This window comes from Tamandua tetradactyla, chromosome 7 (assembly GCF_023851605.1).
Source record: "Tamandua tetradactyla isolate mTamTet1 chromosome 7, mTamTet1.pri, whole genome shotgun sequence".
Taxonomy (NCBI): Eukaryota; Metazoa; Chordata; class Mammalia; order Pilosa; family Myrmecophagidae; genus Tamandua; species Tamandua tetradactyla.
In genome coordinates, this window is record NC_135333.1 from 164435638 (window position 1) to 164453868 (window position 18231).

The 18231-nt window shown below is 42.0% G+C and overlaps 1 protein-coding gene across 2 annotated transcripts in view; it reads right to left on the reverse strand.

Annotated features, from left to right (window-relative positions):
* The window catches only part of TMCC3 (transmembrane and coiled-coil domain family 3), a 346055-nt gene extending 328536 nt beyond the window's left edge, over nucleotides 1-17519 (reverse strand). Inside the window, exon 1 of one of the 2 annotated variants that reach the window (XM_077111616.1) lies at nucleotides 17486-17519. In XM_077111616.1, the coding sequence (XP_076967731.1) occupies nucleotides 17486-17494 (9 nt within the window). In that variant the 5' untranslated portion in view covers nucleotides 17495-17519. Of the gene's footprint in view, nucleotides 1-16232; nucleotides 17092-17485 lie in introns of those variants that run through there. The other variant, XM_077111626.1, reaches the window with a different exon arrangement.
* Nucleotides 17520-18231: the final 712 nt, after the last annotated feature.

Genomic DNA, 18231 nt, shown 5'->3' on the forward strand with positions numbered 1-18231 from the left:
GTGCCTAGAGAACTGGATATCCATATGTAAAAGAATGAAAAAAGACCCATATCTCACACCTTATACAAAAGTTAACTCAAAATGGATCAAAGATCTAAACATTAGGTCTAAGACCATAAAACAGTTAGAGGAAAATGTAGGGAGATATCTTATGAATCTTACAACTGGAGGCGGTTTTATGGACCTTAAACCTAAAGCAAGAGCACTGAAGAAAGAAATAAATAAATGGGAACTCCTCAAAATTAAACACTTTTGTGTATCAAAGAACTTCATCAAGAAAGTAGAAAGACAGCCTTCACAATGGGAGATAATATTTGGAAATGACATATCAGATAAAGGTCTAGTATCCAGAATTTATAAAGAGATTGTTCAACTCAACAACAAAAAGACAGCCAATCCAATTACAAAATGAGAAAAAGACTTGAACAGACACCCACCAGAAGAGGAAATACGGATGGCCAAGAGGCACATGAAGAGATGCTCAATGTTCCTGGCCATTAGAGAAATGCAAATCAAAACCACAATGAGATATCATCTCACACCCACCAGAATGGCCATTATCAACAAAAGAGAAAATGACAAGCGCTAGAGAGGGTGCGGAGAAAGAGGCACACTTATCCACTGTTGGTGGGAATGTCAAAGGGTGCAACCACTGTGGAAGGCAGTTTGGCGGTTCCTCAAAAAGCTGAATATAGAATTGCCATACGACCCAGCAATACCATTGCTAGGTATCTACTCAAAGGACTTAAGGGCAAAGACACAAACGGACATTTGCACACCAATGTTTATAGCAGCGTTATTTACAATTGCAAAGAGATGGAAACAGCCAAAATGTCCATCAACAGAAGAATGGCTAAACAAACTGTGGTATATACATATGATGGAATATTATGCAGCTTTAAGACAAGATAAACTTATAAAACATGTAATAACATGGATGGACCTAGAGAATATTATGCTGAGTGAGTCCAGCCAAAAACTAAAGGACAAATACTGTATGGTCCCACTGATGTGAACGGACATTCGAAAATAAAGTCGAAATATGTCATTGGTAACAGAGTTCAGCAGGAGTTAGAAACAGGGTAAGACAATGGGTAATTGAAGCTGAAGGGATACAGACTGTGCAACAGGACTAGATACAAAAACTCAAAAATGGACAGCACAATAATACCTAATTGTAAAGTAATTATGTTAAAACACTGAATGAAGCTGCATCTGAGCTATAGGGTTTTTTTTGTTTGTTTGTTTGTATTTTTTTCTACTATTATTACTACTTTTATTTCTTTTCTCTATATTAACATTTTATATCTTTTTCTGTTGTGTTGCTAGTTCCTCTAAACCGATGCAAATGTACTAAGAAATGATGATCATGCATCTATGTGATGATGTTAAGAATTACTGAGTGCATATGTAGAATGGTATGATTTCTAAATGTTGTGTTAATTTCTTTTTCTTTCCGTTAATAAAATAAATAAATAAATAAATAAAAACTATAACCATACATGGGAATGGGTATGGGGGTAAAAACAAACTCCAAAACAATATCTGCACAAGGATTACAACCATAAGTGCCACCTCTTGGTTGTGCACAATGCTAGGTTCTGGAGAACACAAAGCCAGACATGGTTCCTGTTCTCAGCAATCTCATGCAATTATAGCCATATGAGTAGTTCTAGAACAAAGCTCGGCATTATAAGAACCCAACTTAGAACCAATATAAAATACAGAACAAACATGGACACTAAAATCTGGGGCAGAATTTATTTACAAAAATCGAGGACTCCAAACAAGTGCCTGTTAATTTGGTTTGATTATCCTGGACATGAAAATAAACTGTAAAACTTATGATGAAGAAGACTCAAATCCCCAAGAAAATTTGAATGGAGTCCCTTTAGAATGCCTGGACCCTGGTTTGAGAAACAAAGATGTAAAAGTAGGAGGATGGAGGCTCAGCATTAAAACAGAAAAACTATCAGTAAGTTTGCTTCACTGTTGAATTCTAGAATTCAGTTCTTATACAATATGTATTTTTATTAAAATAAAATAAAATAAAAATAGAAAGATGGCAGTGGAAAGGAAAGAGGAGCTTTGAGAAACATTTCCAAAGATACACCCAACAGCATTTGGCTCCTGATTAGAGTTGAGAGAGATAAGAGAGTCTGCGATAACATCAAAGTTTCGAGCCTAGGCATCTGAGAGAATGTTAACAGGGTTATCTGAAATAAAAAACCCAAGAAGGAGATCAGGTTTAGAGTGAACAATAAGTTCCATTTTTGGCATATTGAGTTTGAGGAACCTTTGGGAATAGAAACGTAGTGCGAGTATTCAGGACTTCAGTGGAACTTAATCTCTGTGTCATTGGATTCATTAGGGTAGACATCCAACATCCAAGGTTGTCATCTTCCAGAGACAGTCGAAGCTAGAAACGGGTGCTCAGCAAACATAAATAGGAATCATATCTAACTACCATTACTAAATGGAGATGACATACTCTTTTAGTTTCTCAAATATTTGTTAAGCATTTACTTACTTTCAAAAGAGTATCTCAATAAAATAAATAAAAATAAGAAGATGGTATAAAGCTACATAAACAGCAGACATATCAATCTCACATTTTTCCATGAGGGAAAATTCTCTACTTTTATAATATAATTTAGAAATATGATTTAATTAAAATAAATTAATATGATAGCTAACTACTTCTGCCACAATTTATATCATGACCATCTTCCTATGAGCCTGTGAACTTCTGTAAGAAAGACTGTGGGAGTATGTCTTATTTAAATTTCTAACAACATGCTTGGAAAACAGTGCAGGCAGAGCTCAAAGATATAAGGTTCGTTCCAGATCCCTGCAATAAGGTGAATACTGCAATACAGCAATTCACATGAAATTCTTGGTTCCCCAGTACACATAAAAGTTATGTTTACACTATACTATGTTCTTTCAAGTGTGCAGTAGCATTATGTCTAAAAAAACAATGTACATGTTTTAATTAAAATGTGAAACAGACACAAAGTGAATACACGGTTGGAAAAATGGCACTGAGACTTGCTCAATAGACTTGCTTGACGCAGGGCACCACAAAACTTCAATTTGTAAAAAAAGCACAATATCTGTGAAGTGCAATAAATCAAAGTACAATAAAACAAGTTACACCTGTAAATAGTAAATATTTGTGAAAGTAATCTTGCAAAAACAAAAAAGGAATGCTTTATTATAGCTCCCAAACATTAGAAAGTGGCAGAATATCATATGAGAGCATATGTGAGTATGTACAGCATTTTGTGAGTATGTACAGACTACTGGATTCTATTGTTGAAAACGATCTGGGCTGCCAACGTGGAGGTGGATGCTTTCACTCATTTGAAAGCTACAATTACTCATATGTAAATTAGCAGCAATGCAGAAAAATGTGAGAAAATCTGAATCAACTTCTCCAGTACTACTGAGATTCATTCTGTGTTTGTGATCTGTGTGCCAACATTATAATTGTGTTATTTCTAGAAATAACTTGAAAAAACATTTTCACTGATGAGTTGTGAATAGCAACACTGGAAGCGATATTGTCACTCTGTTGTGCCTTCATGATGGGCAGAATCTTACGCTCTCTTTCACCAACATGCTTCACCGCACCGGAGAAAGTGAAAACACCACCATAAATCTCAGGTCTGCAGAGCAAGACTGAAGGAAGGAAAAACATAATTTAGGCTCATACACTGAGTTGGACTTAAAAATACCAGCTCTCCCACTATTTCCATTTGTTGAAATAGTCACTTCCCAGAAGAAAAAAATGAAGATAATTCTTTACACTTCCTGGCTCTCTCCCTTTCCATTCCATTACTGTCTATGAGTTCAAATGAGCTAATAAATGGCAAGAACTTTTAAGGAGAAAGTCTAGGAGAGAAGTAATGGAAAGTATATGGTTTAATTATACCCAACAACTGAGAATTATGTGCAAAACAGAGCTTCACAAGCATAAGAGTTAGGTTCCAGTGTTAAATTGGCCAGGTGAAGGTGCCCTACCACTGCTGTGGATGAATCATCAGCATGTGAAATTCATCTACAGCTGATTACATCTGCGGTAGGCTAAGGGGAGTGCCCTTTTAATTTAATTAAAGAGCTCACCATCTCAGACCCAGACGTGTGGAGATGTAGAAAGGACACATCCCGGGCAAAGCTGTTGGAATCCAGAAGCCAGGAGAGAAGGCCAGCAGACATCTCTGTGTGCCTTCCCACATGACAGAAACTCAGATGAAAGCTAGCTGCCTTTCTTCCAAGGAATTGTAAATTTTTAACTAAATAAATCCCCTTATTAAAAGCCGATCCATCTCTGCTGTGTTGCATTCCAGCAGCTTACGCCAAATAAAACAAGGAATTCAGAATTACCTGGAAACTTGTTCAAAATATAGATTGCTAAATCCTTCCACATAGATCCTGATTCAGTAAATGTGGGGTGAGCCTGGGAATCTGTATTTTTCCAGAGCCTCTCCCCACACGCTCACCAATGATTCTAATAACCAGACAGGTTAGTGAACTATGAGTAAGAGACTGCACTCAGACACAGCAGATAACAGTGATGGCTTTCATAGGCAGCACTTCAGCGTCTACAAAAGGGCTTTCAAATAAACTATTTCACAAGATCCTGACAAGCCAAATGCTTGTCAGTCACCCCCATTTCACAAATGAGAAGGGGGGACTCAGAGCTGTTCAAAGTCCCAGGCTTGCTGTCCAACCACAGATCAGATGTTGTGGCCCTGGTGCTACATTGTCTCCACTAGACCATTCCTGGAAGCTGGTGAACTCTAACCTGACCTTGGGTCTCATCTCACAGAGCATCCTTGAACCCCACCAATTAATAAGTGTGGTATACCTGAAAACTCCTAACCCCATCAGAGAGACCCGCTGATTCCAGATTAACCACTTTTTACTATATAAGCCTGAAAAACATTCATTCAAATGGAACTTTAATAAACTGATAGCTGAATAACCAGCTTGAAACAGTAACTAATCTCATTGTATGGAAGTAAATATTTCATGACTTGTTATGAGAACCTACCTGAAGAAGGTAAATGAAATAAATGTACCTTACCAAATCCACGTCTGCAATTAAAGCAATGCTCTCGCTGCTAATTTCTGTAACATTCTGCTGAACATTAATTGCTTTATTTTTATTTTGATGCATAACTCTAAGCCTTTGGTTAATTTCATACCAGGATCTCAGAGGATAGGAACAAGATTCCTTGTATTTAGGAAGGGTTGCCATAAGCATCAAATAGGTGTGTGTGTATGTGTGTGTACACGCACATGTGTGTACATGCACCAAAGAGGGAGGAAGCACGGCAGGCACGGAACTGAGATTCCTTTTGGTACGGGGAGGTTTCTGTTTTTCTGACCATGTGGCTCTGGATAGCCCACTGGCTTGAGTATGAGATGAGCTATGGCACAGAAGGATGGCTACAATCTGGAATACAAACTGCACACACATCTGGAACACAGCAGAATCTCTGATGCTGAGGGGCAGGGTTTGGCAACTTATGGTTCACTGGCCAAACCCAGCTGATGACCTGTGTTGTACAGCCCCTGAGCTACAAATAAATTTTACACTGTTAAAAGACTGAAAAAAATCAAAAGAATAATATTTTGTGACATGAAAATTATATGAAATTCAGACTTCAGTGTCCATAATGACAAGTTTTATTGGAACCCAGTGACACTCATTCTCTTGTATATTGTGTCTGGCTGCTTGCATGCTACAACAGCAGAATTAAGTTACTGTCACATAGATTACATGGCCTACAAAGCCTAAAATTTATTATTAAAGATAAAGTTTGCCAACCTCTGCTTCAGGGCAAAGGAAAGATACTTGTTTGCATTTTGAACACGAACTCTAATGTAGCCTTCATTTGCCAAATATAAGATAAAATACAGAATTTAGAGTCATCTCAAATATACTTTCTTTGGTATTGACCTAAAAAGTATACCACAGTCTATTTATCTGTTCCTGGGTGTCCCACTACTGATTTAGCACTAAACTTGTAATTTCCTAATCCAGAAGCAGGGACAGGGAAAGGCTTCTGCATATTCAATTGCATTGTGAGAATGACGGATGTGTAAGGAGAGGCAGCCAAGCAGACTAAACCAGCAAGGCCCTGGGCATGGGCTCATCTGAGGTTTCCTATTATTAAAGAGTGCACATTTTACCCAGTCATCAAATATCTCAAGCACTGCTGCCATTTTCCCAGCATGAATAGTCAAAGATCAAAAAAAGCCATGTGTGGGCGGGCCGCGGTGGCTCAGCGGGCAAAGTGCTTGCCTGCTATGCCGGAGGACCTCGGTTCGATTCCCGGCCCCAGCCCATGTAACAAAAACGGAGAAACAAAATACAATAAAACAAGAAAATGTTTAAAAAGATGTTTCCCTTTCTTCCTCCCTTCTTTCCTTCTATCCTTCCTTCCTTCTCTCTGTCTTTCCTTTAAAAAAAAAAAAAAAAAAAAAAAAGCCATGTGTAAAGCATAATTCAAAGTAGAACAGCCAGGGCCTCTGTCCTCCCAAGGCAGGAGGTGGGCTATCAGAGTCCAGACAGCTCTGGTCCATCATTAGCAGCCAAACTTCTGCCACATCTGAAGGCAGCACAAATTATAAAGTGCTATGGTTGCACCGGTCTGTTAATGCAACTGTCAGAACATTTCAAATCCTGTAATTTAGACTAGGAAGGGGGTGGGCAGTCTCCCATCTTTCAACTGCGTGCTAGATTATTCCATGTCATGGTCTGCTTGGGATGGGAACAAAAAAAATATTCTCCATTAAGAAACTAACATGTGTAGATGCCCTGGAAAGTCAAACAATAAGCATAATGGTTTAGAATAAAAGTAAGCAGAGTGGTTTGTTATTAACATTCAAAGCAAACATTTTATTTTGTGGCTTTATCACATACATTGATTGTTGGTTCAGCTCTTACAGAATTTTACTAACATTTCAAATTACACATAAACCCAGCCTTCTTTCCAGTGTTTTTACCTAAACGCTCTGTGAATGAACTTTCAAATTTCCTAACACACCTCGTCCTTAGATTCCTTAAGGTAATAAAGAAGGTGCTTTTATACTGAAGAACCCTATGGGCTTATTTCTCTGGTGAAAACTGGAATGTGCTTTAACAGGCCATTACACAAGTATGAATTCCAGCTCTGCCAATAGGTAGTTGTCCGTGTGCAGATACGACACTTTCCAGAACCCCACTGTTTTAGTTTGCTAAATGCTGCCAGAATACGAAATGGAACGGCTTTCCAAAAGGAAATTTATTAAGTTACAAGTTTACAGTCCTAAGGCCATAAAAATGACTAAGGCATAAAAACTAAGGCATCCAGAGAAAGATTCCTTGACTCAAGAAAGGCTGATATCTGTCACGAGGGAAGGCATGTGGCTGACGTCTGGATCCCCTCCTGGCTTCTGGCTTCAAAAGGTGCTCTCAGCCCCATGAATCCTTCTGGCTTGTGGCTCATTTAGCACATGGTGACTTCTGCCGGGCTCTGCATCTGCAAACGTCTAGGCGTCTGCTCTCTTGGTCAGCACTCCAAGCATCTCCAAATGTTTGTGTCTATGTCACCTCTGAAGCAACTATCCTCCAAGCCTCTGAGCTCCTCCATAATGTTTTCCCTTTTAAAGGACTCCAGTAAACTAATCAAGACCCAACTCAAATGGGCAGAGTCACATCTCCATCTCATCAAAGGCCACACCCACAACTGGGTGTGTCACATCTCCACAGAAACAATCTAATCAAAGGTTTCTACCCTAAACAATAGGTTTGGCATCATGAGATTGGAACAGGATTAAAACATGGCTTTTCTGAGGTACACAATAGTTTCAAACCAGCAAACCCAGTTTCCAATTGTCAAATGGACTTAATACCACCCACTTCAAATGAAGGTTTTGACTCAGTAAATTTACTAAGAATCACTGAATTACACTTGAAATGGGGGAAATTTACAGTATATAAATTCTCCACAAAGTTGTTAAAAAAATAATTTTTTAAATTGTAGATAAGAGAGGAACCCATGGACAAGAGACCATTGGTGAACAAAGCAAGATAGGACTGTTTACAGACTTAAAATTCAATTGTAAGACACAGGAACATTTGCTATTTGCACCCTGAGAATGGAAGACTGTTTTTAAAAGGTCAGAATATTCAGATCAATCTTGAGAAAAGAACTGGGACTTCAAGACTGTTTGAAGGGGTCATGTCCTCTTTATAACCATCTTCCCAGATTCCTCTGATCCTACAACTCTCCTTGGCCCCACAAAATTAATCATATTCTCCTCTAGGCTAATGCCGTATTTTGGATACACTTTTGTAAATGCAGTCATCGCACTTCATGTTAACTATTTGTTTAAAAGACCACTCCCCATTAAACATGAGATCCTGGAGCACAGGGGCTGCACATTTGGGCACCCCTATCCCCTAACACAGCCCAAAGGGCAAAGAATATTAGGTGAGTAAAAGAATGAATAAACTGTTTAATGCAAAAAGGAAATAAAATTATGGTTTTGAAGGGTCAATGAAATATATATGTAAAGAGCAAAGCACAATGCCTTGCACATAGAAAGCATCAAGTAAATGGTGGCTCTTATTATTATTATTTAAAAAGCATTCCAAGAACTATGCTGAAGAAAGAAGTCCATTTTGAGGCAATGCTAATTTACAAAACACAGATGTTCAAATAAATGGAAATAAGCCCTATTTCCAAGGCTTAAGTATCCAGACTTCAAAAGACTTCACAGAATTGTCTACACTTAGTGATCAGAATCCTCCAAATTCACAGTCAACGGGAATCCCACTCTCACTGAACCCTGTGTTGGCAGGCTTGTAGCCATACTAAGGAGTAGTTGTTTGGCTTGTTGAGGATTCATTTCTTCAGTTTTGTTCTGAATGAGAAGGGACAAAAGGTGACAGCGTGGGAACAAGAGACAGTGCTTCTCGACTGCTTCCCCTTCCTCTTCCCAAGGGTAAAATATTGTCGAGCCCATCAGGGATTTTGTGAACCACTGCTTTTAAATACATTCTCTGTGTATGTTCTGTAATTTGATGGCTTCAATTACTAGTATCTATATGCCAATAATTCCTAATCTTATCGTTCTAAATAAAACTTTCTTCTAAGTTGCAGACCTCAATAACCATCTGTCCATGGATACCTCTACTGGAATGGTTTACAGTCATCTCAATCTCAAAATGTACAAAACAGAAGCAATCGTCCATGCCTTACCCTTGGTTTTTCCTCCAGTGTTTTGTGTCTCAGTTCATGGCACTGCCATAAGCCCAGTTTCACCAAGTAAGAACCTAACAGTCTTTCTTAACTTCTCTTCTTCCTTATCCACCACAGCCAATCAGTTACCAAGTCCTGTTGACTCCACCTCAAATATTTTTTAGTAGCATGCATCTCTCCATTCCTTTTATCATTCCACTAATCCAGGCCACCTAGATTATTTTAACACCCATAGAGGAGGTCTTCCTACCTCCAATTTCACCCTCTATTGCGCAGCCAAAAGAACCTTCTGAAACAAATTTCTGATTTTCAAAAAATCTGCTCCAAACTTCTCAGTGGCTTTTCATTGCCCATAGAACACTTCTAACCATGGCTTTCACAGCCTTTCATGACCTGGCTTCTCCCTACCTCTCCAGACTCAACTCTTCCCTTGCCTCCTTGCACTATACTCATCCAGCCACTCTGAATGCTTCTCAATTCCTTAAATGTACCATTCCTCTCTCCCCTTTTGTGCCTGCTTTCCATTCTACCTGAAATACAATCCTCCTCCTTTCCCTACTTGTCCTTCTTCAGCCTAACAGTGACCTCACCCTTAAGGCTTTCCTGAAACCCTGAGTCAAGGTTAAGGGCACTCACCATAATCCCCCAGCTCTTTATTTTCCCTGTGCCGCAGCATGTACTAGAACTCACAGTACTGCTTAACTGTCTTCTTGGATATGCTTCAAACTCCAGGTATCAGGATCAGGTAGAGCTTGCTTTCTCCTGATGGACTCCAAGCCCATAGTAGGAGGTGAGTTTTAAGTATTTGTTTGATGAGCGTTACCACATTGCATTTATTCTACATGCACTCAAAGCCTATGAAACAGCCTCTGTTGTTCACGCAACTTGAAGATGTGCACTTTTCTAAACTCATAAATTTATATGTTATCTGCAATGTTTATATTTTATTGTCCTGCTTCTTTGGCAAACATTGTTTTTGTCAACTCATCAAAAGCAGCAAGGGATGGCAAGACTCAGAACTAGATAACTTAATTTTTTCAAACCTTATGAAAAAAAAAGCTTCACATATTTTTCATCAGAGTCACACTACAGTTACAAGGGAGACACAATGCCTGAGAACTTGAGAGGATTACAATGATTAAAGCAGAAAGGCTTTTGGCAAAAGGATCGAAAGTATATGTATTGCGTGCTGGGATTTTCGTCCCAGTCACAGCTGGGTGTAAGCTGCTGCCAAGGATGAAGGCTGTGTATGAGTTCACCAGAAGTTTACCTAGAGTGAAAGCTCTCAATTTTAAATCCCAAAATGGCCATCCCTCTTTTTTTTTTTTTTTTTAGCATAAGCATTAAGAGCACAGACTCTGGAGCCTGAATGTCTGCTTTAAAAGTCCTCCTGTATCATTCATTGTTGTGGTATGCTGGACAAATCACTTAACCATTCAGTGTCTAGCTTCCTCACTTGAAAATGGGAATAAAAATATCACCTATTTCAAGGGTTTTCTATGAGGATTATATGAGTTAATTACATATAAGGCACTTAGAGTAAGGACTCAGTAAATATTAGTTATCCTTATTATTAGATACATATAGGGGCATAGGAATAGGTTTGGAGAAAAAGGAATGTGAAACAACAAAGAAAACAGAAGCAAAAATAATCTGCTATGTAATAATAATAAGTGAGCAATTTCCAAAGATTATCATTCAGACTTCAGGGAAAAAAAAAAACGTTAATGCTGGTTTACCCATCCAAGTTGCATAGCTTGTTAATAGCTGACTGGGTTTGAAACCAGGCAGTGTCTCCAGAGATCAAGTCCTTTACCACCAGGCAACACTGTCTCCTATCTTCACACCTTCCCCTTGGGAGTATGGAATCCCTGAGCTGTAAGGGAGAGAGTGAAGAAAGGAATGTAAGGAAAGAAAAGGAAGAAAAAAATAAAGAAAATTAAGACCAGAATTATCTAATTCTCAATATAAAAGAGGAGGTAAAGTATCAGATGTTGATTTATCATGCCTTCACAGACATAACAGAGCCACTGTCTTTGTGAGTACTATATTTTGAATTCAGGAGCCACGTTGAAAAAAAAAATCATTGTTAAAAACTTCAACAGACGAATAGATCCTTCTCAACTCAGTAAGATCCAAATGTGAAATGAAACTGAGGGACATGAAATGAGAGGGCTGTACAGGAGAGCAGTGGATGGGAGCTTTAGGGACACAGGAATCACCTTTGCCTAGAGTGGCAAGACAAGCCAAGATAATCTAGAGTCTGCCAGACAAAGAATTAAAACACCCTCACTGCATCCATGTCTCTGCAGAGTCCCCTCCATTCAGACTCTGAGGTTGGCCATATGACTTGTTTTGGTGAACAGCATAACAACAAATGTGACACAAGCAGAGACATGAGAAGTACTTGTGTTGTGGGGTTGGCTCCGACTTACTATTCTTAAAAACCCTGAGCCTGAGCTGGTCTACTGGAAGATGAGAGATCACATGCCACCCCAGATGAGACTACCTCAAACCAACTCACCTGTCAACCACCAGACATATGCATGAAGCCATCCCACATCATCCAGCCACTAGCTGACCCACCCATCCAGCCACCAGTCAACCCATGGCCACAGAGGCATGAGAGGACCCAGCAGAAATCAGCTGGGCTGACCCAGACTAGAAAAGCCACTAAGACAACCCACAGACTCATGAGCTAAATAAAAGTCGCTGTTTTAAGTCACTAAATTTGAGGGTCATCTGTTCTGCAACAAAAACTAACTGATACAATCCTTATAACAATCCTATTAGACAGGTACTATAATTATCCCTACTTTACAAATGAGATAACTGAAACACAGAGAGGTTAAGTGATTTTCACAGCTAGCAAATACCATAGTTAAGGTTCAACTCCAGGGAACCCTGCTCCAAGTCTGTGCTCTAAACTCCGACACCATGCTGCTTCACCTATTAAAAGTAAAAATGTTCTGTTAGTTGACCTACAAATTCCAATGTAATTTATTGTACCATATACTTGCACATATGCAAAATCATGTAGGTATAAGATTATTCGCTTCAGCACTGCTGATAATAGCAAAAGGCTAGAAACAATCTATTCCAATTGCAGTATATCCATATAATAGTATCCCAAATGCAGCCACAAAAAGAACCAATTAGACCCATATATGCCAATGTGGTTGTAGAAGGGAAAAAGCAGAGTGCAGAAGAGTGTGTATTCATATACTACCACTTGTATATAAAAAAGGAAAAAGTATGTATGTGTAATTGATTGTATATGCATAGATAAATTCTGGAAGGAAACAAGAAATAGGGTTGAGAATCAGCGGACTGGGCCACAAAATTTTCACAGGGCTGGGGGACAAGTTTTACTGTAAACCTTTTTATAGCTTTTGAAATTTTATATTATGTAACTGGATCACCTATTAATTTTTAACTTAAAAGACTGTTATGAAAATTAAGGAAGGCAATAGATGCCTGGCACAAAGAAAGCAACCAATAAATAGCTACCATTATCATTATTTTCCACAACTGCTTTCTAATGCTTTCTAATACAAACAATTTTTTAAGCAATCAATCCTTTGAAACTCCCGTCTCTCATAGGAAAGGACTCATTTTGGATTAAAACATTAGCTATGCAAAGAGGTGAAAGAAGAGCCCACCACTTGGCTTCTCCGGCATGAGGTCTGAAGCTCTGGGGCAGGGTTTTGGCTTCTCTTCAGAGAAACTCAATTAAGGGGCATCTTCTGTGCTCCCATTCTGTACATTCCCTATGCACCTTCTCTTTTATTCAAAAAGAGCAAATGAAAGTAATTACTTTAAATTCTAATAGCATGTCTGACCTCCCTCTGCAGTTACTGACAGCAGTTGAAAGGTTGCCACATGCATCTGCCAAACTACAAAATGATCTGCTCTTCCACAACTAGAAAGGGTCTGGGGCAGGAACCGGCAGTTGCAGGCAGCAGAGTGTAATGGCAAGAGCCAGGACTTTGGAGCCAGGCAAACCTGGGTACAAATCCTAGCTCCAATACTTAGCTGAGTGACCTTAAGCAACACACTCAACCTTTCTGAGCTCATTAGCCCTTCTGAAAATGTGACAACAGTTAGTTTTCACAGGACTCTCATGTGGGTTGAATGAGGTAATGCATGTACCATAGTATGAGGTTACACAGTAAATGCTTACTTAATATTAGCTGTTTTCATTATCATTGGGAGCATTCCAACTGAGGCTTAGCCACCTTTTCTTTCTCTCTTCCTCTCCCCCTCCTTTTCTCACATGTGCACTCACATCACGCACATAACACTCACATGTACACACATAACTAGAAACTTTAGGCATACATAAAAGGATCACTTCTTTCTCTTCCTCCCACATCAGCAAGTTCAGCAGATGATACCTTCAAATTGCATCCATGTCTGCACCACTTACACTCAAAATGATCTCCCTGATCAACTACCATCTCGATTCCATGGTCCCTTTCACACAGCAGCCAAGGTGGTCTTCAAAAAAGTAAACCAGATTATATTATACTAATCCTCTGCTAAAAATAATGTTCTTCTGTATCAAAGCTAAAATCTAAATTACCTACCATGGCCAGCACGGTCTATAAAACTTGGTCTCTACCTATCTCTCCAACCTCCCTTTGTTCCACTCTACCCACCCACTACAAACTCTACTCTGTTTCAGTCCTGTTCTTTCTGTTTTTCATACAGGAAAAACATGTTCCTACATCAGGGCCTTTGTATTTGAAGTTCTCAGTCTGGAATCTCAGTTCCCCAGAAACTTCACAGCACAGACTTGTTTTCCTCATACAGTTCACAGCTCAAATGCCAACTCCTTAGAAATGTCTCCTTGGCCACCCAAACTAAAAAGGCTTCTTTCTCCCACTTACTCCCCATTACATTCCTTCTGTATCTTCTTCACAGAATACTTACCACTATCTAAAATTATACTTGTCCATTTATTTACTTCTTTATTGTATAACTTCTCAACTAGAATGCAGACTCCAAGGGAATCGGCTGTCACGCTCCCCACCATACTAAACAGTGCCTACACACAGTAGGTGCTTAATACATGTATCTTATGGTGGTGATAGTGAATGTTAAAAATTCAGACTGTGGGAACAAAGTGGAAGACTCACACATTACAATTTCAACATTTAGTACGAAGCTACAATAACCAAAACCATAAGATACTGGCATAAGGATAGACATACAGACCACTGGAACAGAAGTGAGAGTTCAGAATTAACCCACACACCCATGGGACCCCTATTGCACACTATTTACAAAAATTAACTCCAAGTGGATCAACAATCTAAATTTAAGAACAAAAATTATAAAACTCTTAGAAGAAAACACAGGAGGAAAGCTACATGACTATGGATTTGTGGTAATGGGTTTTTAGTGATGACACTAAAAGTATGATCATTAGATGTTGGGCTTCATCAAAATTAAAAGCATCCAAGGATATTAACGAGAGTAAAAAGACAACCTACAGAATGGAAAGGAAATATTTGGAAACCATATATCTGATAAAGATTTAATATCCAGAATATATAAAGAACTCATACAGCTCAACAACAAAAGACAAACAACCCAATTTAAAAATGGGCAAAACACTTGAATAGACATTTCTCCAAAGACGATACACAACTGGCCAATAAACACATGAAAAGATGTTCAATATTATTAGTCACTAGAGAAATGCAAACGAAATACCAATTCACACCCACTGCAGTGGCTATTATTTTAAAGATGGAAAATAACTGTCGGTGAGGACATGAAGAAATTGAAATTCTTGTGCATGACTTGTAGAAAGGTAAAGTCATGTAGCTGCTGTGGAAAACAGTTTGGAAGTTCTTCAAAATGTTTATCATAGAATTACCACACAACCTGACAATTCCACTTTAGATACATATCCAAAGGAACAGAAAACAGGGACTTGAACAGGTATTTGCACACTGATGTTCATAGCAGCCTTATTCACAATAGCTAAAAGGCGGAAATAATTCAAATGTCTGAATACAAATGAATGGATAAATAAAACTTGGTATATCTATACAAAAGAATACTATTTGGTCATAAAAAAGAATGAAGTTCTGTTACCTGCTACAACATGGTTGAATCATGAAAACATTATGCTAAGTAAAATAAGTTCAACACAAAACCTCAAATATTTTATGATTCCACTTATACGAAATACCTAAAATAAACAAATTCACAGAAACAGAAAGCAGATTATCAGCTAGCAGAGGGCAGAGGGAAGGGGAATGGAGAGTTATTGCTTAAAGGTTAAAGAGTACCTGGATCAGGTAGTGAAAAAATTTTAATGATGGAAAGTGGTGATGGTAGCATGATATTGTAAAAGTAATTAATGTCACTGAATTGTGTACTTAAAAATGATTAAATGCGAACTTTAGGATATATATATAAAACCACAATTTAATCTCCAAATCTTGATTTTTCCTTCTAATGCACCTTACTTGGACCTACAGATCCCATCCCAGCTGCTTTCCTTAATTATCCTATTGGCAGTAAGGATAAAATGAGGTTGCTGAGCCCTGAATCTGGAGCTCAAACAAGTTACCCGACCAAGGCCAGTTTCTATTTCTGCTGTTCCACCAACACAAAACAGGCCAAACCAGCTTGCTAGCCTGACTGGGATCCTGTGCTCTCCAGAAACACCAAAACAGATCTGGACTAGGTCCAAGAGGTAAGCCATGTAAATTTCCAGGTCAGCACAGTCTTTCCAGACGCAGCTGCGACCAATTCATATTTGCTCACTAACCCCCAAGCATGCTACCCCACAATGCACACACACATACACACACACACACAAACACACACACAAAGATTCAGGCCCACCTGCAAAAAGACTGGTCAGCGTTTCCTTTGAAGCAGCCCAACAACTGAGGAGCAGAAATCTCTGAAAGGGTCGCTCAGGCGACCAACACGCAGGCATATACATACCTTACAGCAAGGCACCTTCCGACACTGACAGATGCGTGGACTCTGGCGAGAAAGTCATATTGTTTCTCCACTTCTTCTCGGTCTTGCTCTTCAGGAAACACCCACCCACCCCTGCCTCAAAGCCAACTGTGTCATTACATTTGTCCCTCGGAGGTCGGGGGCAGGTGAGGGGAATCTCCCTGGACTGTTTTCTCTACCCACCTTCTCTATCGTAAGTGCCCAGATCCTGCACTGGATGAAATGTCTCCATTCCAAAGATTCAAATCCAAAGGACATACTGGGACTTCTGACTCACTAATCCGTCAACTAGCCCAACCGAGGTGGTCACGGGACCCGCAAGCTCCAGCTGTGCCCTGCAGGGTCTGCGCGCTCCCGGGACTGACATTACGCGGCACCAACCACACGGGCAGTCCGTTGACACGGAACAAATCTTGCGGTTCAGTCTGATTTAGTTTTTCCCACTGAGAAGTCTCGACGGAGCGGGAGGGAGGGAAACCGACAGCACAAGACGTGAGCGGAGGGACCCCTCGCACTTGCCAGCTTTAAGCAGCGCCCCCGCGCGTGGAGCCCGCCTTGCGCCCATGGCGCCCCTCAGAGCCTGGCCGGTTTCAGCAGCGGGAGCAGCTCCAGTTCACAAATCCCTGGCGCCTTCCAGACGTCGAGGCAAGGCCATTTCCGGGGGCGAGGAGTGAGGGCCACGGCTCCCCAGCCCCCCGCGGCTGTTACCCACCAGAGCGCCCAAGGCCCCGCTGCCCTGGGCATGCGTCTCGCCCCTTCCATCGGTCTCTCTCTGCGGTGGGAGCCCAGGAAGACCGAGAGTCGCGCCTCGAAACCCAACCGACGCCCGGCAAAGTTTTAAAGAGGCTCCTGAGGAAGGAACGCGACGCGGAGCAGCGGAACGCACCCGCGAGACGGGCTGAGCGGCGCTGCGGAGCGTCCGGGAAGGGGGTGTCCTAAAAGCCGGAGGCAGGGGACCTGGCAATGGCCCGCCGCAGCCCGCGTGGCCACAGAAGGCCCCGACGCGTCCGCGCGGGACCGAGCGCTCCCAGGCGGCCAGCGACCCCACAGCGCCCGCGCCCGCCCGCGCCGTCCGAGGGGCCCCTCACTGCCCCTCAGTCGGCGCCAGGGCTCCCCGGCGTGGCTCTCCCCGGAGCCGGGCCGGCCTGCTGGGGCAGGTCGGGAGGGACGCGCTCGCAAGCTCCGGACGCGCTCGCCACCTGCCCCTCGCGCCTCTCGGGCGCCCGCGCGCTCACCTTTTGCATGGTGCCGAGACGGTGCGGGCTGGGCGCGGCGGGCGGCGGGCGGCGGGTCGGGGAGCGCAGCGGGCGGCGGGCGGCGGGTCGGGGAGCGCAGCGCTCACCCGCTCACACACGCGTGCGCCGAGGTCCACGGCGGGAGGCGGCTCCGCGGGGGCGGGGCGGGGGCGCGCGGGCTCCTCCGGGCCTGCCGGGCGCCGGGGCGCGTGGAGCCGCCGGGCGCCGGGCTCCCTCTTCCGCCGTCTCGTGGTCGCCGCCTGCTCCGGCCGCCTCGCCCTTGTCCTCCTGAAGTTCCCTCCCGGCCCGAAGAGGGGCAGGTCCCGGGCGTCTGGCCCCCGACCCCCCCCCCCCCGCGCTGAGGAGAAGGGTAAAGCTGGGGAGCCAGGTGTGAGGAGCGGGAGATCGTTGGCGGAGAGCCGAGGTGGCGTTCTCACCTCCTTCACGCACTCGGTTCTCCCCGCGGCCGGGAGGATGGCCCGCTGAGGTCCCTTCCTGCTCTTCAGATTCCGCTGCTGTCTTCTGGAAGCCCCGGGCATTCATAAATCTTTTGAGGGGAGGACTGGGTGGGAGTTAAAAAAAAAAAAAAAGAAACAGCAGATCAATCAGGACTGGAGGAGGATAGCTTCGTGGACCGGCACGCCCTGGGCTTCTCTTACCCGGCGACGGAGCCCGGCAGAGGACGGGGTCCCCATTACGGGCCCCTCGGGTCCTCCCGACAAACCCCCTGGCTGTGAAACTTTCTC